A 17,859-nucleotide genomic window follows, 5' to 3' on the forward strand; every position below is an offset into this window, starting at 1 on the left:
ATGGTGTGGAAAATGCAGTTTTTTCATGGGACATGGGAGTTAAGGGGATCTGCCAATATCCCTTTGTTAAATCCAGTGTCGAATAGAAGCGAGCCGCACCCAACCAATCGAGCAGTTCGTCAATCCAAGGCATCGAGCATGCATCAAATTTAGATACCGCATTGACTTTTCTATAATCCATTTTTTATTATAATTCTTCCCGAACCATGTTTTTTTATGTTCGGGTAACTGGTAGGGATGACTGCGTACCGCTACCCCTGGGGTCATTTCGATATGGTGCTCTATGAGATTCATATGACCGGGAAGAGTTGAGAACACGTCAGAGAATTCTCCTTGCAACCTGGCAACCTCCGTGACTTGTGAAGCTGAGAGATGGTCTCTGCAAGTGACCGGGGTGATTCGATCGGTGGCTTTTAAGTTCACCTCCGGTCCGAGCTCCTCCCTCTCCGGAACCACCATCCCCAAAGTCATGGGGACCCCCTTTCTCCATGGTTTTATTAGATTGAGGTGGTAAATCTGATGTGCTCCGCCTCTATCTGTTCGCTTAACCTCATAATCAACTTCCCCGACTTGCCATGTGACCTCAAAGGGTCCTTGCCACTTGGTGAGTAATTTAGAGCTCCATGTGGGAAGTAATACATGGACTTTACCTCTCAGTGCAAACCCCTATTATACAGCCGGCTTTGACATTCTTGAGTCTGGAGCAAACTCTCCTATGTTAATTGCCCCAGAGTGTGAAGTTTTGCTCTTAGGTCAAGAAAGTATTGAATTTCGTTTTTGCTGTTTGAAGATCCCTAGTCCCAATTTTCCCATAGGACATTAAGCACACCCTGCGGTCAACGCCCGTACAATAATTTGAATGGGGGAAAACCCCGTGGAGGCTTGCAGGACCTCTCGAACTGCAAATAATAGCCATTTGTCCCAATTTTGAGCATCTTCGTGTACGAACTTATGAATCATATTCTTTAGTGTCTGATTACATTGTTCGACCAAGCCATCCATTTGGGGGTGGTAAACGCTGGTCCGAATAGATTTAATCCCCAATAATTCATATAGTTCGCGTAGTGTATGTAACATAAACATCGTCCCCTGATCAGTGAGCATTTCTTTTGGAATCCCCACTCGGGAGATTATTCTGAAGAGTGCCTAGGCAACACTACGTGCTGAAATGTTGCACAGAGGCACTGCTTCTGGATGTCGCATTGCATAGTCCACCAGAACCAACACAAAGTGATGCTGCGTGCTGTCTGCTCTAATGATCTGATGAGGTCCATGGCAATTCTTTTGAAGGGGACATCAATAAATGGAAGTGGGTGCAATGGTGCTCTTGGGTTGGCAGGCAGATTCACCAGCTGACATTCATGGCATGCTGCACACCACCTGCGGACATCCCCGCGATGCCCGGCCAATAGAAATGGGCCATTAGACGACTCAGTGTTTTTTCCTGCCCTAAGTGACCGGATTATAATGAGCTGTCTGGAATAACATTTCCTGACGGCTCTTCGTTATTAACAATTGGGTTGTATCCTCCTTTGTCTGAGTGTCCTGCATCACTCGATACAACCGATCCTTGATAATTGAAAAATACAGACATTCAAGTGCAATGTCTGGCTGGAGGCATTGACCATCAATCACTTTCACTTGGTCAAAGGCGTGCCTAAGGGTCTCCTCTCGCATCTGCTCCAGAGGGAAATCCCCTGCAGGGAATCCTCTAAAGCTGAGACTTCCCCCTCCCTTACGTCATCCTGATGCGGAGCTGATGTAAACAGCCCAGGCTCTGCCTCCCCAGCCAGTGAATCACAAACCACACACCGAGAGACTTTGTCGCATGGGTGAGGCGGGGACTAACCACAACCTCGACACTATGCTTTTGTCCCCGAAATTGAATAATGACCGTCACTAACAGGTAATCTTGAATATCCCCATGCACACACCTTACCTTCACCCACTGGCTTGAATCCAAAGCCTCGGATTGAACCAAGCCTTGGTGAATGGAGGATTGACTACAACCTAAATCCACCAAGGCTTGATATGTACCCCCCTTTATACTCACAGGTACCTGGTATGTCCCCGCTTGACCGGGGGTGGCTCTTCCTCCATCACCGGGCATTAGTCCTGATAATGTCCCGGTTCCTCGCAGCTCCAACAGACCGGCCCAAGTTTTACGCCCACACCGGTGGCAGTGGATTCCCCATCCTGGGAAGAAGTGCGGAGAGACAAGGCTTAGTTGGGGTTTAAGAAACCCCCGAGGCTGGGGAGCCGGTTTCCGGGGGAACGGAACAGGGCGAAAGGAAGGAGTAGGGGAGAGAGAGAGAGAGCGAGGAAGAAGAAAGGCGAGGCCCGGATGCACTGCCATATGGTTCTCAGCAAACTGGACCGCATCCTCCAGCGATGCCAGACTGTGCCACTGGACCCTCTGCCATCCCCTTCAGCAGCCGGGTGACGAACTGCTCCAGCACCATGATGTTGATGACATCATTGGCGTTGCCCTCCTCCTCAGCCAGCAACCACCACCAGCAGGCATCGCAGAATTGTTGTGTGAAAGCAAACGGGTGGCCGACCTCGCTCAGCATCAGTGTGCATAAATGCTGGTGGTGCTGTTCCAGGCTGCGGCCAACCCGTTGCAGGATGGCTTTCTTCAAATCAGTATAATCCAGGAGGTTGGCAACTGGGAGTTGTTGTGTTGGGCTTCCCTGGACAGCAGCGGTAGCAGATGGACCACCCACTGCGAGCGCGGCCACTTCAGGCCTCTGGCCATGTGCTCCAAGAGCTCCAGGAAGGCCTCTGGGTTGTCCTGAGGTGCCATCTTAGTGAGCGTCACATGGGGTCCTACTGCTGCCGGGGTCGCAGATGAAGCCCCCTCCTGGGGCAGCAAGCTCTGCAACACCTGCCGGTCCTCTGCTTTGGCCTCGAGGAGGACCTCAAAATGCTTCTCCTGCTCCTTCCGCAGTTCCTTGATGGCCTGGTGTTGGGCCTGATGGATGCCGGCGAGGGACCTGAAGACTTCTTCCAGTGGTGAGGAGGTCATGGTAGTGTATCCCTCCTCTTCCTGGGTTTCGGCACCAGTGTAACAGGTTCGTTCAGTCATGTAAAAGAGGCGGCGGGATCTGGTTGAATACTCCAATGTAAGACTTTAATTAACAGAAAAGATTGCTTTTCAGCTTACAAGCACCAACTCAAATATTAACTAGACACAGCCAGAACTCCGGCACGTGTCACTCTTCTCTCTCGTCTGTGGACTCGGTTGCCTTATCTTCCCCGTCTCTCACTGCGAACACAGAATATGTAATTAGCAATAATTTGCCCCAGATGGAGATCCTTGCTGCTTCCTCTCTCCCTCAGATGATCACTCGACCATGCCTCCACCTCCACACATCATTAAAATTTTATGTGCCACATTAGACCTTCTGTCGGTTCGGACCAGACGGGATAGACTTCATTGCCCTTGCACATGGATGAGCCTTGGGCCCTTGAGGGTTTGTCCCTCCTCGGACCACTGTTGGTAGGTACTCACCACTGCTGACCTGGGAGCACCCCACAAGCCTTGCCGTTTCAGAGATGCTCTGACCCAGTCGTCTGACCATAACAATTTGGCCCTTGTCAAAGTCACTCATCATAATGTTTTGGCACATCGGTGTATACCTAAAATATTTTTAAAATTTATAATACATAAAAAAAGAGATTCATATGTTTTCTGTGACATCTGAAGGGTGTGTGACAATGAAGGAGGAAATATACACATTATTATTTTTTTTTAATAATTAAAAGTAATTAGTAAATTAAATTAAATAGTAATATGATTACTTTTTTCAGCTGAGTAATTTAGGCTTGTAGGCTGTATAAAGATGCATTACTCTGAATAAACAAGCACTTTAAGCATGTATTAACAATGTTTTTATGTGGTTATGCACACCATTTACAATAAACTACAAGTTAATTTAAACAGTTTGTTTGTGCTGTGAGGCAGTGTAAAAAAGCAAGTGAATTATTACATGCAATCCTCTAATTTTAATCTTTCACATGATATATTAAGTCTAAGCTGACTAATATGTACAGAAAGTGCGAGCCAGAGCTATCTGTTCAATAAAAAGATGAGACATCACAAATGATTTGTGCTGCATGACAAAAAAATGTGAATATCGTGGAAGTTAATTTTTTCCATAATTTAATTCAAAAAGTGGAACTTTCATATATTCTAGATTCATTACACATAAAGTGAAATATTTAAAGCCTTTTTTTGTTGTATTCTTGATGATTATGGCTTACAGCTCATGGAAATCAAAAATCCAGTATCTCAAAATATTGGAATAAAGAATAAAGAGCCCCGACCAAGTATTGAGGGCATAAATTAACATACTTTTCAGAAGGTCGACATTTCTATATTATAAATTCTTTATTCTGAGATACTGAATTTTTGATTTCCATGAGCTGTAAGCCGTAATCATCAAGATTACAAAAAAAAAGGCTTGAAATATTTCACTTTATGTATAATGAACTTTTCCACGATATTCAAATTTTTTGAGATGCACCTGTCTACTGCTGTCTTAAAAAAACAAAAACAAAAAAAAACTCCAGCATTTAAATTACAATACACTGTGGATATAAATAATAATAATAATAATAATAATAATAAAAATCAACCTTTTCTAAAACAAACTACAACAATGGTATAAGAACCCTTCTGTTATGTTAAACAAAACCTTTGATGTTCTTGGTAATAAATGTATAGACAAACATGTACAATAGTTCTTCCTAGTGGCTACAATGAAAATGACAGAGGCTGTATAGTACACATTAATTATGACAGAGTACTCTGTGCTTTTGTGTGCATTATGTTAAATCAGTTTTTAAACATTAATGTTAGTATGCAAGACACGGTTTTTAAATGTTTAAGGAACGCAAAACTCCTTAGCCAGCTTCACTTATAATTAAGTCCAGACCAGAGAGAGGTAAGTTCTTTGATAATGTTTGCTAATTCTCTCAGAATGCAGTTATTTTCAGTCGTCTTCTTTCCAGCTCACCCCAGCACCTCTCCCATCATCATCTGTTTTAGGATTGGTGAGGTACAATGCCTCAAGTAATTGTATTTGTTCCTCATCTGAGCTGCCCTCTTCTTCCTCCTTTACAACCTCTAACTCTTCATCTAAACACTGCAGTGTTTCCTGCATACTAGAGGTGACTGGCGTGCCGGAATTTGTGCTCTCATTCAAAGATTTCTCTTCCTGTGATTCGGCACAGTCTGACTTTGCTGGCCCATGCCTCCGTATGGTCCTGCGATTTTTGCTGCCACGTGATTGGTTACAGTGGAGAGTGCGTCTGCGATGCCATTGACTGAGAGACTTTTGTGCTTCTGCACTGAGTTGCCGCTTTGCTAGACGAGGCCTGAAACTGCTGATGTAAAAAAGGGCAGCATAGAGAGATGTAAGGTAGTACCCACCTGAGAGAGAGAGAGAGAGAGAGAGAGAGAGGAATCCATTTTAAAGTTGCCATGAAATCAATGTGAGAGTTATGTGGCCATGTGTGTTAGCTTTGAGATGATATACTGCATATGCTAGTGTACTCCTAAAATTCACTTTTAGCAGACCTGAGCATTTAAAATTAGTCTCTCTCCTCCTGGAAGGCAAACCAAAAATATTGATGACTCAGCTTGCACTATTAGATTTTGTCCAACCAAATGCCATAGAATGAGAATGTCACTAACCAAATTATGGTTCATAGCTGTGCAATTACTAAAGAGTACTTAAACAAAACAAAAAAAACAATAAAAAAGGACGAGCCTTTCAATATGGTCCGATTAAGCATAAGGGTTATTCCATGTCAAATCAACTAAATTTCATAATTTTCCTCTGTTGAAATGTTTGATTTTGTTAATATGTTTTCTGAAGAAAGATAAATATAAATGATTTATGAAAGCCAAACTATTTAATGCAATGGATCAACATTAACTAAATAATCCATTATTTTGTCACAGAGGTTGAAATGACAATTTTCGCTATGATTTTGGAGCAAAATGAAAGGTCAAACAAATAACCTTAGAAAGGTGACAGCAAAATTATTTTAGTTTTACACAGAGATAGGTAGCTTTATTACTAAAATCAGTTGACTTCAGCAGCCCTTGTTGAATTATATGCCGATGGCGTGAGTTCAAAAATGGGAAAAAACACTTTTTATGTTGTTTTTCCAAAGTTAGAGTGCCTATATCGGCAGAATCATTAAATATATATTAATATCCTTTTAGATTCTAGTTCAGAATAAACTTTGCTTTTTGTGCCTTCATTTCTAAGGCCCGATATGGTTAAATACCAGAGATAAGTGCTCTCAATATGATTCACCCATTTTCAGTGGTTGAAAATCAAATGTTGGTCACATGGTATGAATCTAGTTTTCTTGTCCAACAAAACAAAGGTCTGAAGAACAAATAATACTGAAACTACATTTGGTTTACATAAAAAAAACAATAATGCCGAAGAGTCCAAAATACACCAGTATTAAGAATAAGTGACCCATGTGACACTTCAGCAAGTGCAATACTGTTACTGCAAAATATTTGGCTTTTGGATTTCAGAAATGTATATCTAAAAAGCTCTGGAATGCATCATTAGGGATCCAAGCACCAAAGGGGCTGAAACCCTATTGTATTATCCCCTAAAAGTGTCTGGGTGTCAGAGACCGTAAATTGTACAGATCCCAAACCTGGTAGTATGGTCCCAACTCTACAACCATATGGGCTAGAATCAAAATTATTTGTCATATGGATTGTGTGTCTGTACTCCCTACCCTCTCCTTGTAGTTGTGTGGGGTCCAGCAGCTCCATCATGTAGTCAGTGTCAATCTGCAGTGTAGCTACATCACTACGCAGCAATACCCACGTCAGGCACGGCAGGAAGTCATCTGCCCCGAAAACCACACCTAGCATAAAGCAATCAACCGAGTCAAGTCTGCTTTCTGGTACACACATAAACGATGACACAGGTGCAAATTAAAATGTGGTTAAGGCTAAACCTTTTTTAAATGCCTTGAATGCTTATGACAAATGACCGGAAATAATATTAACCACTACACCTACTTTATAACACATGACTTGATTAGACTGCTAAATGTTAGGACATTTTCATACAAAATTGGATGACAAATACAAAATAAGCATATTTATTTCCAAAATGATATCTACTCCTCTAGGGTAGGTCATGTAACAATAATGTGGCATACTACTTTACAGCATTTGGCCTGTCCCCACCCACTTGTTTCCAATTACACCTTGCTGTATTAGCAAAAATGGAAATTTGGATGGAAACAAAATATAAGGATAAAAATCTAGCATTTTATTTAAACCTCATGCGACCCAATGTCCACATGCATGGACATTGTATTTTGACTTCGCTATATGCAATGTAAAATTTAAATGAGTAAAAACCGACTGAATACTGTTCACAAGACTCTAGACTGTCATTTAAAGGTTTAACTTCTGCCGCACCGTGTCACGTGACACAACAGTATACCGTCGATTTCCTTGAAGCGGCCCTATGGTCACAGCGCCAACAAAAGTGCTCCTGGTTAAGTTTTTTCATTGAAACTTGTTTGGTGGTAAAGAGGAGAGTCTCTAGTTTCATTTGATATGCACCACATTTCCTCAAAGTAGAAAAAACATGCAAGTTATTTTGAATAACTTTCAACTCTAACATCTGTGGGTCATTTCGCTTCATTTTAACATACATTTTGTTATATTTTATTTTGATCTGTTATCTCTGTTCAATACGATTCTATTCATTAACCTTAGTAAATGCATTCCTATATATTTACTATGCATTTTCACATTGAGAATAAATGGGCTTATCCAAAAGCTGAAAAATGTTGCTTTCAGAGGCTTTATATGGAGTTAGGATGAAAATAAGTTGCATTTCATACTGTTCTGAGACCAGTGAAGACAGACAGCACACTGGAGGTTAAAGGAATAGTTCACCCAAAAATGTTTTTTTTTTTTTTTGGATAATTTACTCACCCTCAGGCCATCTAAGATGTATCTGAGTTCCTTTCTTCATCAAAACAGAATTTAAGACTTTTAGGATTTCATTTCAGGCCTCCTCCTCTAAACAATGCAATTGAATGTACTCCATTTTTTGATGGTCCAAAATGCATATTTAGGGTGCATCAAAATAATCCACATGACTCCAGTCAACAAATAAAGTTCTTCTGAATGCAAACGATTGATTATTTTGAGAAACAAAACAATACTTATATACTTTTTAACTACAAATGTTCGCTTCTGTACATCTCTGTGATGTGCGCTCATGAGAGGGATGACGTAAGCTTGTTGGTAAGGTCACGCGTCACGTGGAGGAGGAGGCAGGAAGCGCATCATTAACAGGTGCCTGCTGGATATTTAATGGTCCAAACGGCATATTTAGGCAGCATAAAAGTAATCCACATGACTCCAGTCGATCAATTAATGTCATCTGAAGCAAACCGATATGTTGGTGTAAGAAACAAATCAATAACTTTAAATAGTTTCTTCCTGCCAGCACTTTATTGCTGTTTGAAATGACTTAACTCTCGTGTGACGTTCGTTCCTCTGTTGTATACAAAGCGTGCACTTCCAACTTCTCGCGTGAACGTGCCATTGTGCATTGAGGGGTCGACTGCTGGCAGGAAGCAATTTAAAGTTAATTAAGTTTTAATTATTGATTTATTTTTTTACACAAACCTATCGATTTGCTTCAGAAGACATTAATTGATCAACTGGAGTCGTGTGGATTACTTTTATGCTGCCTAAATATGCTTTTGGACCATCAAATAGCCAGCAGTCTAATGGCACCTGTTTACTTGCATTGTATGGACATACAGAGCTGAAATGTGCTTATAAAAATCTTCACATTGGTTCTGCTGAAGAAGAAAAGCCATACACATCTAGGATTGCTTAAAGGTAAGTAAAGAGAGGATTTTAATTTTTGGGTGAACTAGCCCTTTAATGGGGGCTCATCCAGTATCGTTGCAAATCTTTCAGGACATATAAATTGTTGTCTGGTGCTGTTGGAAAACTGACCATTAGTGGGGACATCATAGTTTTGTCATTGGCATTGCTGGCTCAGAGAGGCTTGATGCCGTGTGGGTAGTGTATTTGTTGTATTTGTTAAATAATTAACAAAGATACAAAAGTAAAAAATATTCAGGAAAGTATGCATTACAAAGAAGGAGAGATGAACACTTAGAAATATTTTTTTTTTAAATCACAAAACAGATTGTTTATTTCTAACTGTTAAAAACAAAGCTGTCAATAATTTAATATCAATCAAATACAGTATACATACAGTGGTCACATCCTCACAAATAAATTTTGTTTGGAAAGGCATTAATCTTGCTACGTTTATGCCTCATCCACACTAGGGCCACATCCTCAATAATACGATTTCTTTTAAATTGCCTTGGTTTTGCTGTTGACGCCTCTCATCTACACTAAAACGACATTTTCCTCCACCGAAAATGAAACGTTTCAAAAACGCTCTCCAGTCCCGCACACTTTGGAAACAAAAATCAGTACCATTAATATGATTTGAAGCTTCTGTTGTAACAGTTTCACTGTAACATGAATCCCAGTGGCGTCTTTCTGTATATATTCTGTCATATTTAACCTGAATGCCAGGGGGTGCTCCAGAGTTAATGAGCTGCCAGTCAGCCTATAAAAGGGGAAGAGAAGAAGCATTAGGTAGGAAGTCAGACTCTATGCACACAGAGAAACTTTCTCACATAAATATAAAAAACCCTATTTGAGCATAAGAACAAATAAGTTCCTCAAAACAGGGCATTAGCATGAGACGGCAACGGTGAGACAATCTGTGTCTCGTTTCGAAGGCTGCGCGTGGTAGGATGCGTCCTTTGAAGGCTGCAGTATACGAAGCGTCCTCCTTTAAACAAGCCTCGTTTAAATGAGATGGCCTTTGTGGGACAAACGGAAACAGAAATTATCATGGTTGCTATGACAGCAAGCCACTCTTTAACTTTGCTCTTTAACAAGCAAAGAGTTCTTTGAGTGAGAATGGAACAAAGTAAATTTTTTGGACAAATGATGTTAATTTCCGTTGAAGCAAAGAATTGGGGGTTGTGAGTGCCCACGAAGGATATACCTCATGCATCCTCTGAATTCACGTGAAAGAAGGTCACATTCGAAGGCTGCATTCGGAGTGTCCTACTCGCTTTTCTGAAACGAGACAGCCTTGATGACGTATGCGGCCGATAACTGCGAACTCTGGAAGACGCAGTCTTCGAAACGAGACACAGCCAAAGTTTCTCCATGTGCATAGAGTCTGACATCCTAACTAATGCTTCTCTTCCCCTTTTATAAGCTGACTGGCGGCTCATTAACTCTGGAGCGCCCCCCTGGCGTTGAGGTAAAATATGACAGGCATATAAAGAGGCCACTGGGACTCATGTGAAAGTGAAACTGTTACACTGTGTTTGTTTTTATGTTAAAAAGAGTGCTGTACACACATCGGCAGTGAGGGAATGTTGAGACCGTGTCTGTACTTCACTCACCAGGTTTAGCATTAGCATTAATGCTATGGTAGATATTCTTGCAGACTTTGAGCAGGGTGTAAACTTTTTTACTGGGTGAGTAGGTCTCATGAATCACGGTCCAGCGCTGCTGGATCTTCTCCATCATGATAGCATCAGGTACCCCGGCACCTGCTGCACCCTCCAGTTCCTCCAGGCTGCGCTTCTCCAGCATGCTTTTGTTGGCCTCTAAACGCTGCAGAGTGCCATCATCCCTGCGCGCTGTCTTTAGACACACGTACAGATGAGCGTAAACTGGCTTCAGAGCTACTTTATGTAGGGCAAGCTCCAACATAGCATCTGAGGGCAGGGAGATAAAAAGATTTGTGAATAAGTCTGGTTTTGTTAGAGGACAGAATCTATGAAAGAGATTTCATAGAGAACTGTTACTGTATAAGATACTTTCAGAAAAGTTTTTAAATAAATGCAAAATATTGGTTGTGGCTTGTTGTGTTTCCTTGTTTTTTAGTAGTATTTTTTTAAGTAATGGGTTATTGCACTACTCCTAAAAAAGTAACTAACTGTGTTACATTGTTAATTTTTATTTCCTTTTTTTAAATGTTCACTTTTTATCATTACAAAGCAGCTTTACAGAAAACCATGTTGTAATACAAGCCATGTATTAATTGAATGAACTGAGTAGATTTTTTGTAAGTCAATGTTTAAAACGAAAGGATATTGATTGAACTTATGTTATTTTGCCTACGTTTAAGATCTAGTGTACGTGTTAAATGATTTGTACAAAAATACAGGACAAGTCACGTCCAGTATTTATTCCACAGGGGTTGCAGCACTTGATTTTCCAATATGGGATGATCACATTTTATAAAGGACAGGTGGCAACCCTATGTGGCAGTAACAATCCTTAGTCCTCAAGGGGGTGATAGTTATTTTTAAATGCCTGTGCCATTAAACTAGATGCGGACCGCTAGTTATAACCATGTCGACAGTTTAACTAACTTTAACCAAGGCTGCTTTCCACTTAAAATTTTTATCCCCATACTCCGCTAAATTCCCTCCATCTCATGGACTCAGATGTACGTCATTGCTTACGCTGCGCGAGTGCCCACTACTGGCGGAACTCATGCAATGGGTTAAACTGGAACACCCTAAGCCCTTTATCACCTGCAGCATGTTGAGGACTAATGTCATTTTGTGGAATTATTTAGTGATTTTGCACCTGAGAAGACAACGTTTTTGGAGATTCAGGTCAAGTTTAGTAGTTTTAAATTGGAATTAATTGTTAGAAAGGATTAATCAAGTTTCAAATAATGAAAATGGTAACATTACAATGAACATATAGGCTATGGCTGTGTAACAGTCTGTTTAAGGCAGCTATAAGTATTATGTTAAATCCCAGTATAGCTTTTCTAAACTGCTTAATTCTAACTGCTAACTTCACTTCAATCATACATTAGAATTGTGTGGGGTTGAGAGGTTTAAGCACGATCTGTGCTTTGATGTCACAATCAAGTTGCATTATGGGATATGGAGCTGCCTAATGCGTAAAGCTGTGTAGGATCGCTCAATCGGCCAAAATCGAGGGTTTGAGATTCTGTCAACAGAAACTTCCCTCACCCACTTAACGAAGTGGAACAGACTTCCAAAATGGCGGCAGGGATTCCCCCGAGGGGAAGTGCTTAGGGAAGCGAGTGAATGTTTAAAGTGAAGTAGAACACAGCCCAACTTGATTAGCAAGATTCTCTTCAAATTGTTGCCCTGCCATGACAGTAGTTGACCTGAAAGCTTTTTCATTTATTTTTTTATTGTTTTTTATTTGTGGACAAATGTTTTTTGCCTACCGAGTTCTTTTCTTAAGCGCATTAAAAAGTAATGTTTACACTTACAATTGTGAAACAATTGTTTCATGCGATTTTTGCCTCGTTTGACATGACAAAGCTCAGGTTCACCATGACTTTGTTATGGGGAAGGAGAGTTTTTTAAGTGTGACAATCGTAATTCAAAAACTGTATTTAATACAGTAATTGCCTTTTACTTATTAATAAATTTATTAGAAAATAACACACTTATTTGAAAAAGAACTCTGAAAGAAGGCATTCTGGTGAAACTGTGTAAATATGGTGTAAAAAAGTATCTCTGGAGTAGGGTGTCCGAATACTCCGTATTCATAAAAGAGTAGGTGAAAATTTCTTGATGACCTCATACATCCACCGAGATTCTGAAGTGTGGATCCACTGGACACTTTACTGTCCATTAATGCCACCAGAGCTGAGAAAACATCATAATCAAAATGCTGAATTAAAAAAAAAAAAAAAAAAAAACGGATATCTGAGTGGGGTTTATTTCAACTGTAAGTGCTATATATATACTAAGAAAGTGTTCCTTGTGGTTAAATTGAGCTTGTTTAACAAAACCAGTGTAAAATATGTTCACAGTTGTGATTATGTCATGTATTGGGTCACTAGACAATGACCACATTCCCGAATAAAGTATGTCCAGGAATGTATTCATACTACTCAACGGCATACCTGAAGAATGTACCTTTTTACTGACCGAGATGTACGTACTTCATGAAATGCAGTGCATACTCTGACAGTATGCGATTTCTGACATAGCACTGGAGAAAGGTAAGCAACATGTTCCTTTACTTGTTACTTCCAAAAAAGTAATGTGAATACATAATGTGTGTTACATCTACCCCCAACATTGCGTATCACCAGGTCATACCAAGTTCAAAATCAGGTGTATCTCCGAGGCTGTCTGTGATGCTTTGGATCTCTGGGTAATCAAACAGGGTTTCCCTTAGAGCAGTAAGAGATGAACGCACTTCTTGTAGCATCTCAGTGCAGGTCACCCCAGGAGTGGTCCCACCTGCAAGAGTTTGCTCTACAAATCCCCTGACAGCCTCTGCAAAAGCCCCACCCTTACGTTCCGCCATCTCATGAACACGTTTATCCAGTCGTCGCTGTGGCGACACAAGACCACCCAGAGCATGACCCACTGCCGAGAGCCGGTTCTTCACCTTATCTGCCAAAGGGAGGCGTGACAGGTGTTGGGATGGGGAAGGGCTCATGGCTGGTTCAGGCTCCTCCTCCATACTACTAACTGACAGAGAGTCCAGCTCTAAGCAGGGTGGGTGAAGCAGAGAGGTAGGAGCTGGTGCGTTCAGCCATATCTTGTCCTCTATCCATGACACACGATGTGGTGACTGAAGAAGAGGGCTGTGGATGGAGTCTGCACTTGCCCTTCTGAGGGGGTCTTGTTGGCTGGAACAACTTCCTCTGCGAAGCACAACTCCACCTGGGGAAGCTGGAGACCCGGGACTCTCCTCAAATGATCCTTTGAGAAGAAACAAAGAGATTACATAACATTACATGGCCATTAGTATATGGACACCCAAACTCTACAACCATTTAATTTCTAAACTATAGGCATTAATAGGGAAGTGGTCCTCCCATTGCTACTATAACAGCTTCCACTCTTCTGGAAAGGCTTTCCACTAGATGTTGGAAAATGGCTACAGGGATTTTCTCCCTTTCAGATTCAAGAGCATCAGTGAGGTCGGGCACTGATGTTGTTGGGTAATAGGGCATAGCTTGCAGTTGGTGATCCAATTCATCCCCAAGGTTTTCAATGGGGATTTGTAAACCATTTTATTTCTGGTATCCTATGACAGTGCCACATTGAAAGTCAGTGAGTTTTTTGTACACCCCATTCTACTGAGAACGTTTGTCAAAGGAGACTGCATAGCTTTATGCTTTATCTTATACATCTGTTAATAATGGGTGTAGGTGAAATAGCCAAATCCATTAATTAGAAGAGGGTTTCCAAATATATTTTATAATTACAATGGCCTCATCTTTATTTGTAGGCCTTTCAAAGTATACATACATGTTAGATCCTTGAAATTACACATAACCAAAACGAACAAAAAACTCATAACCACTACCTCTGTCACGGTCAAAACTGCTGGAGTTCTCCTCGCCTAGGGAGGTTGGCCTCTGTTTTAGTCCCCTCCCATCCCATGCTCTTGTGGTGCTTAATCGCCTCTCCCGCCTCAAGCTGACGGGACGACTGGCAAGATGTGGGCTGGTTGAAGAATGAGTCAGCCAATCATCGCCATGCTCATGCAGGTACAAAGGATTGATGAAGCACAGTGCACCACTGGTGGCTGTAAGCTACCGAAAAACAGAAATAATACGAATATTATATCTCCCATGGATGACTCAAACAATACAGAATATAACCACTAGAGGCAATTACTGGGGTCCAAGCAAATTTGAAAAGTGCAGAAAATGACCACAATTACCTAATTTGAAAGAATACATCCTATGGATATAGACTGTTTGATGACTTAAGTTATACTGCCCCCTAGCACTATAAACTGATGGTTGGACATTGAACTCACAATATACAGGTCAATACATCATTATGGGCCACACCCAAACTCCTTATTAAGTCCTTTGATTGTCAGGTGTGTTTCCAGATGATATACCCCAAACTGTATGTGAATTGGACAAACTACGATTAGTTTAAATAACATAGGATTTGCACATTTCTACCCTTTATTGGCACTCTCAAGGCCTGTTCACACCGCCAGCGACATCATGCAACAAAGTGACACAATCCCATTAATTTTCAAAGGAAGAAGTGCAACTTCTGGCGACATGAGTTGCAGTGACCGTTGGCGACAGAGATCGTCGTGGCGAGCGACAAGGCAAAGTTGAGAAAATGTCAACTTTATACAAATGATGAGCAACATTTGCAAGCGACTACCAATGAGAGTAAAGACAGTGGAGCTCGCGTCATCCGTCTCCAAGCAGTAAGTGTGCGAGATACTGGAGTCGAGAGCAGGCAAGACAGAGAAGTTAAAAGTTTCTGTGAGTGATTTCACTGTTCTATATCAACTGTCTGTAACCACATACATGGATATAGCCTAATAAAAATGATGCATGGAAAACAGTGTCTGCATTCTGAGTGAGTTTGATTTATACATTAATAGATCGTTTATCTTTTTCATGATACAGTTGTGCTCAAAATTTTGCATACCCTGGCAGAAATTGTGAAATTTAGAAATTGATTTTGAAAATATGACTGATCATGCAAAAAAACTGTGTTTTATTTAAGGATAGTGATCACATGAAGCCATTTATTATCACATAGTTGTTTGGCTCCTTATTAAATCATAATGATAACAGAAATCAAAAGTTTACATATTCTTGAATGTTTGGCCTTGTTACAGACACACAAGTTGACACACACAGGTTTAAATGGCAATTAAAGGTTAATTTCCCACACCTGTGGCTTTTTAAATTGCAATTAGTGCCTGTGTATAAATAGTCAATGAGTTTGTTAGCTCTCACGTGGATGCACTGAGCAGGCTAGATACTGAGCCATGGGGAGCAGAAAAGAACTGTCAAAAGACCTGTGTAACAAGGTAATGGAACTTTATAAAGATGGAAAAGGATATAAAAAGATATCCAAAGCCTTGAAAATGCCAGTCAGTACTGTTCAATCACTTATTAAGAAGTGGAAAATTCATGGATCTCTTGATACCAAGCCAAGGTCAGGTAGACCAAGAAGGATTTCAGCCACAACTGCCAGAAGAATTGTTCGGGATACAAAGACAAACCCACAGGTAACCTCAGGAGAAATACAGGCTGCTCTGGAAAAAGACGATGTGGTTGTTTCAAGGAGCACGATGCGACGATACTTGAACAAAAATGAGCTGCACGGTCGAGTTGCCAGAAAGAAGCCTTTACTGCGCCAATGCCACAAAAAAGCCCGGTTACAATATGCCCGACAACACCTTGACACGCCTCACAGCTTCTGGCACACTGTAATTTGGAGTGACGAGACCAAAATAGAGCTTTATGGTCACAACCATAAGTGCTATGTTTGGAGAGGAGTCAACAAGGCTTATAGTGAAAAGAATACCATCCCCACTGTGAAGCATGGTGGTGGCTCACTGATGTTTTGGGGGTGTGTGACCTCTAAAGGCACGGGGGATCTTGTGAAAATTGATGGCAAGATGAATGCAGCATGTTATCAGAAATTACTGGCAGACAATTTGCATTCTTCTGCACGAGAGCCGCACATGGGATACTCTTGGACTTTCCAGCATGACAATGACCCTAAGCACAAGGCCAAGTTGACCCTCCAGTGGTTACAGCAGAAAAAGGTGAAGGTTCTGGAGTGGCCATCACAGTCTCCTGACCTTAATATCATCGAGCCACTCTGGGGAGATCTCAAACGTGCGGTTCATGCAAGATGACCAAAGACTTTGCATGACCTGGAGACATTTTGCCAAGACGAATGGGCAGCTATACCACCTGCAAGAATTTGGGGCCTCATAGACAACTATTACAAAAGACTGCACGCTTTCATTGATGCTAAAGGGGGCAATACACAGTATTAAGAACTAAGGGTATGCAGACTTTTGAACAGGAGTCATGTTTTGTTTTATGATTGTGCCATTCTGTTATAACCTACAGTTGAATATGAATCCCATAAGAAATAAAAGAAATGTGTTTTGCCCGCTTACTCATGTTTTCATTATAAATGGTACATATATTACCAATTCTCCAAGGGTATGCAAACTTTTGAGCACAACTGTATGATTCATTGAGCACTGCTGCAAGTTATATAAAAACACTCTCCCCTGTTAAATGTTTATTTTTAGAAGCAACTGATTCATAGTCAAATTAAAAAGATATCTTATTATTACTGGCAGTATAATCTGTAATCAGAATTTCCAAAGCTTCTATGGCCAGACGTTCAGTCCACCCATAACATTAAAGTGACAGCAGTGGGAACGCCCACCAGCGACACATATCTTAGAGTTTAGCAACACCAAGCGACAATGTAGTTTGCCATTATACTTGTGGTGAAGACCTTCTTGTTGACACCCAACACATACTGTATATACCAAAAAAGTAAACAAGATAAATTATTGGCTACTGAATTTTGAGTGGCTGTTGGCAGTAATTTTAGAATATGTTAGCACTCGCAACAAAGATAATGCATGCCAAATTTTAACTTCCTATATCAAGTGTTAATTTTTTTTTATTTTTAGCACCCCTTATTGGCAAGCTTCCTCACCATGTCTGATGTTTACCAACTTCATTAAGTTTGGACTTTGCATTCAGAAGATATAGGTCCATCAGACTTTGCAGCTTCACTGCTTGAACCCCTAATAATTAAGTAGATGCTTTTAAAGGATTAGTTCATCCAAAAATGAACATTCAGTCACCACTGTGTTGTTATAACCCCTATTTGAAAGCATATGAAGAGGTCTGGTAAGAAACAAACCGAAATGTATTATTTAGTGAAAATATTCACTGACCATTGATC

At 40.8% G+C, this 17,859-nt stretch overlaps 1 protein-coding gene across 3 annotated transcripts in view; it reads right to left on the reverse strand.

Moving 5' to 3' along the window:
* Positions 1–3,877: 3,877 nt before the first annotated feature.
* The window catches only part of LOC127422258 (ras and Rab interactor 2-like), a 49,336-nt gene continuing 35,354 nt past the window's right edge, over positions 3,878–17,859 (reverse strand). For 2 of the 3 annotated variants that reach the window (XM_051665649.1, XM_051665650.1), the window contains 5 exons: positions 14,456–14,684; positions 13,234–13,845; positions 10,528–10,845; positions 6,778–6,909; positions 3,878–5,437 (listed from right to left, as the gene is read on the reverse strand). In XM_051665649.1, the coding sequence (XP_051521609.1) occupies positions 4,998–5,437; positions 6,778–6,909; positions 10,528–10,845; positions 13,234–13,845; positions 14,456–14,684 (1,731 nt within the window). In that variant the 3' untranslated portion in view covers positions 3,878–4,997. Of the gene's footprint in view, positions 5,438–6,772; positions 6,910–9,535; positions 9,672–10,527; positions 10,846–13,233; positions 13,846–14,455; positions 14,685–17,859 lie in introns of those variants that run through there. The other variant, XR_007894147.1, reaches the window with a different exon arrangement.

The sequence above is a fragment of the Myxocyprinus asiaticus genome, chromosome 31 (genome assembly GCF_019703515.2).
Source record: "Myxocyprinus asiaticus isolate MX2 ecotype Aquarium Trade chromosome 31, UBuf_Myxa_2, whole genome shotgun sequence".
Taxonomy (NCBI): Eukaryota; Metazoa; Chordata; class Actinopteri; order Cypriniformes; family Catostomidae; genus Myxocyprinus; species Myxocyprinus asiaticus.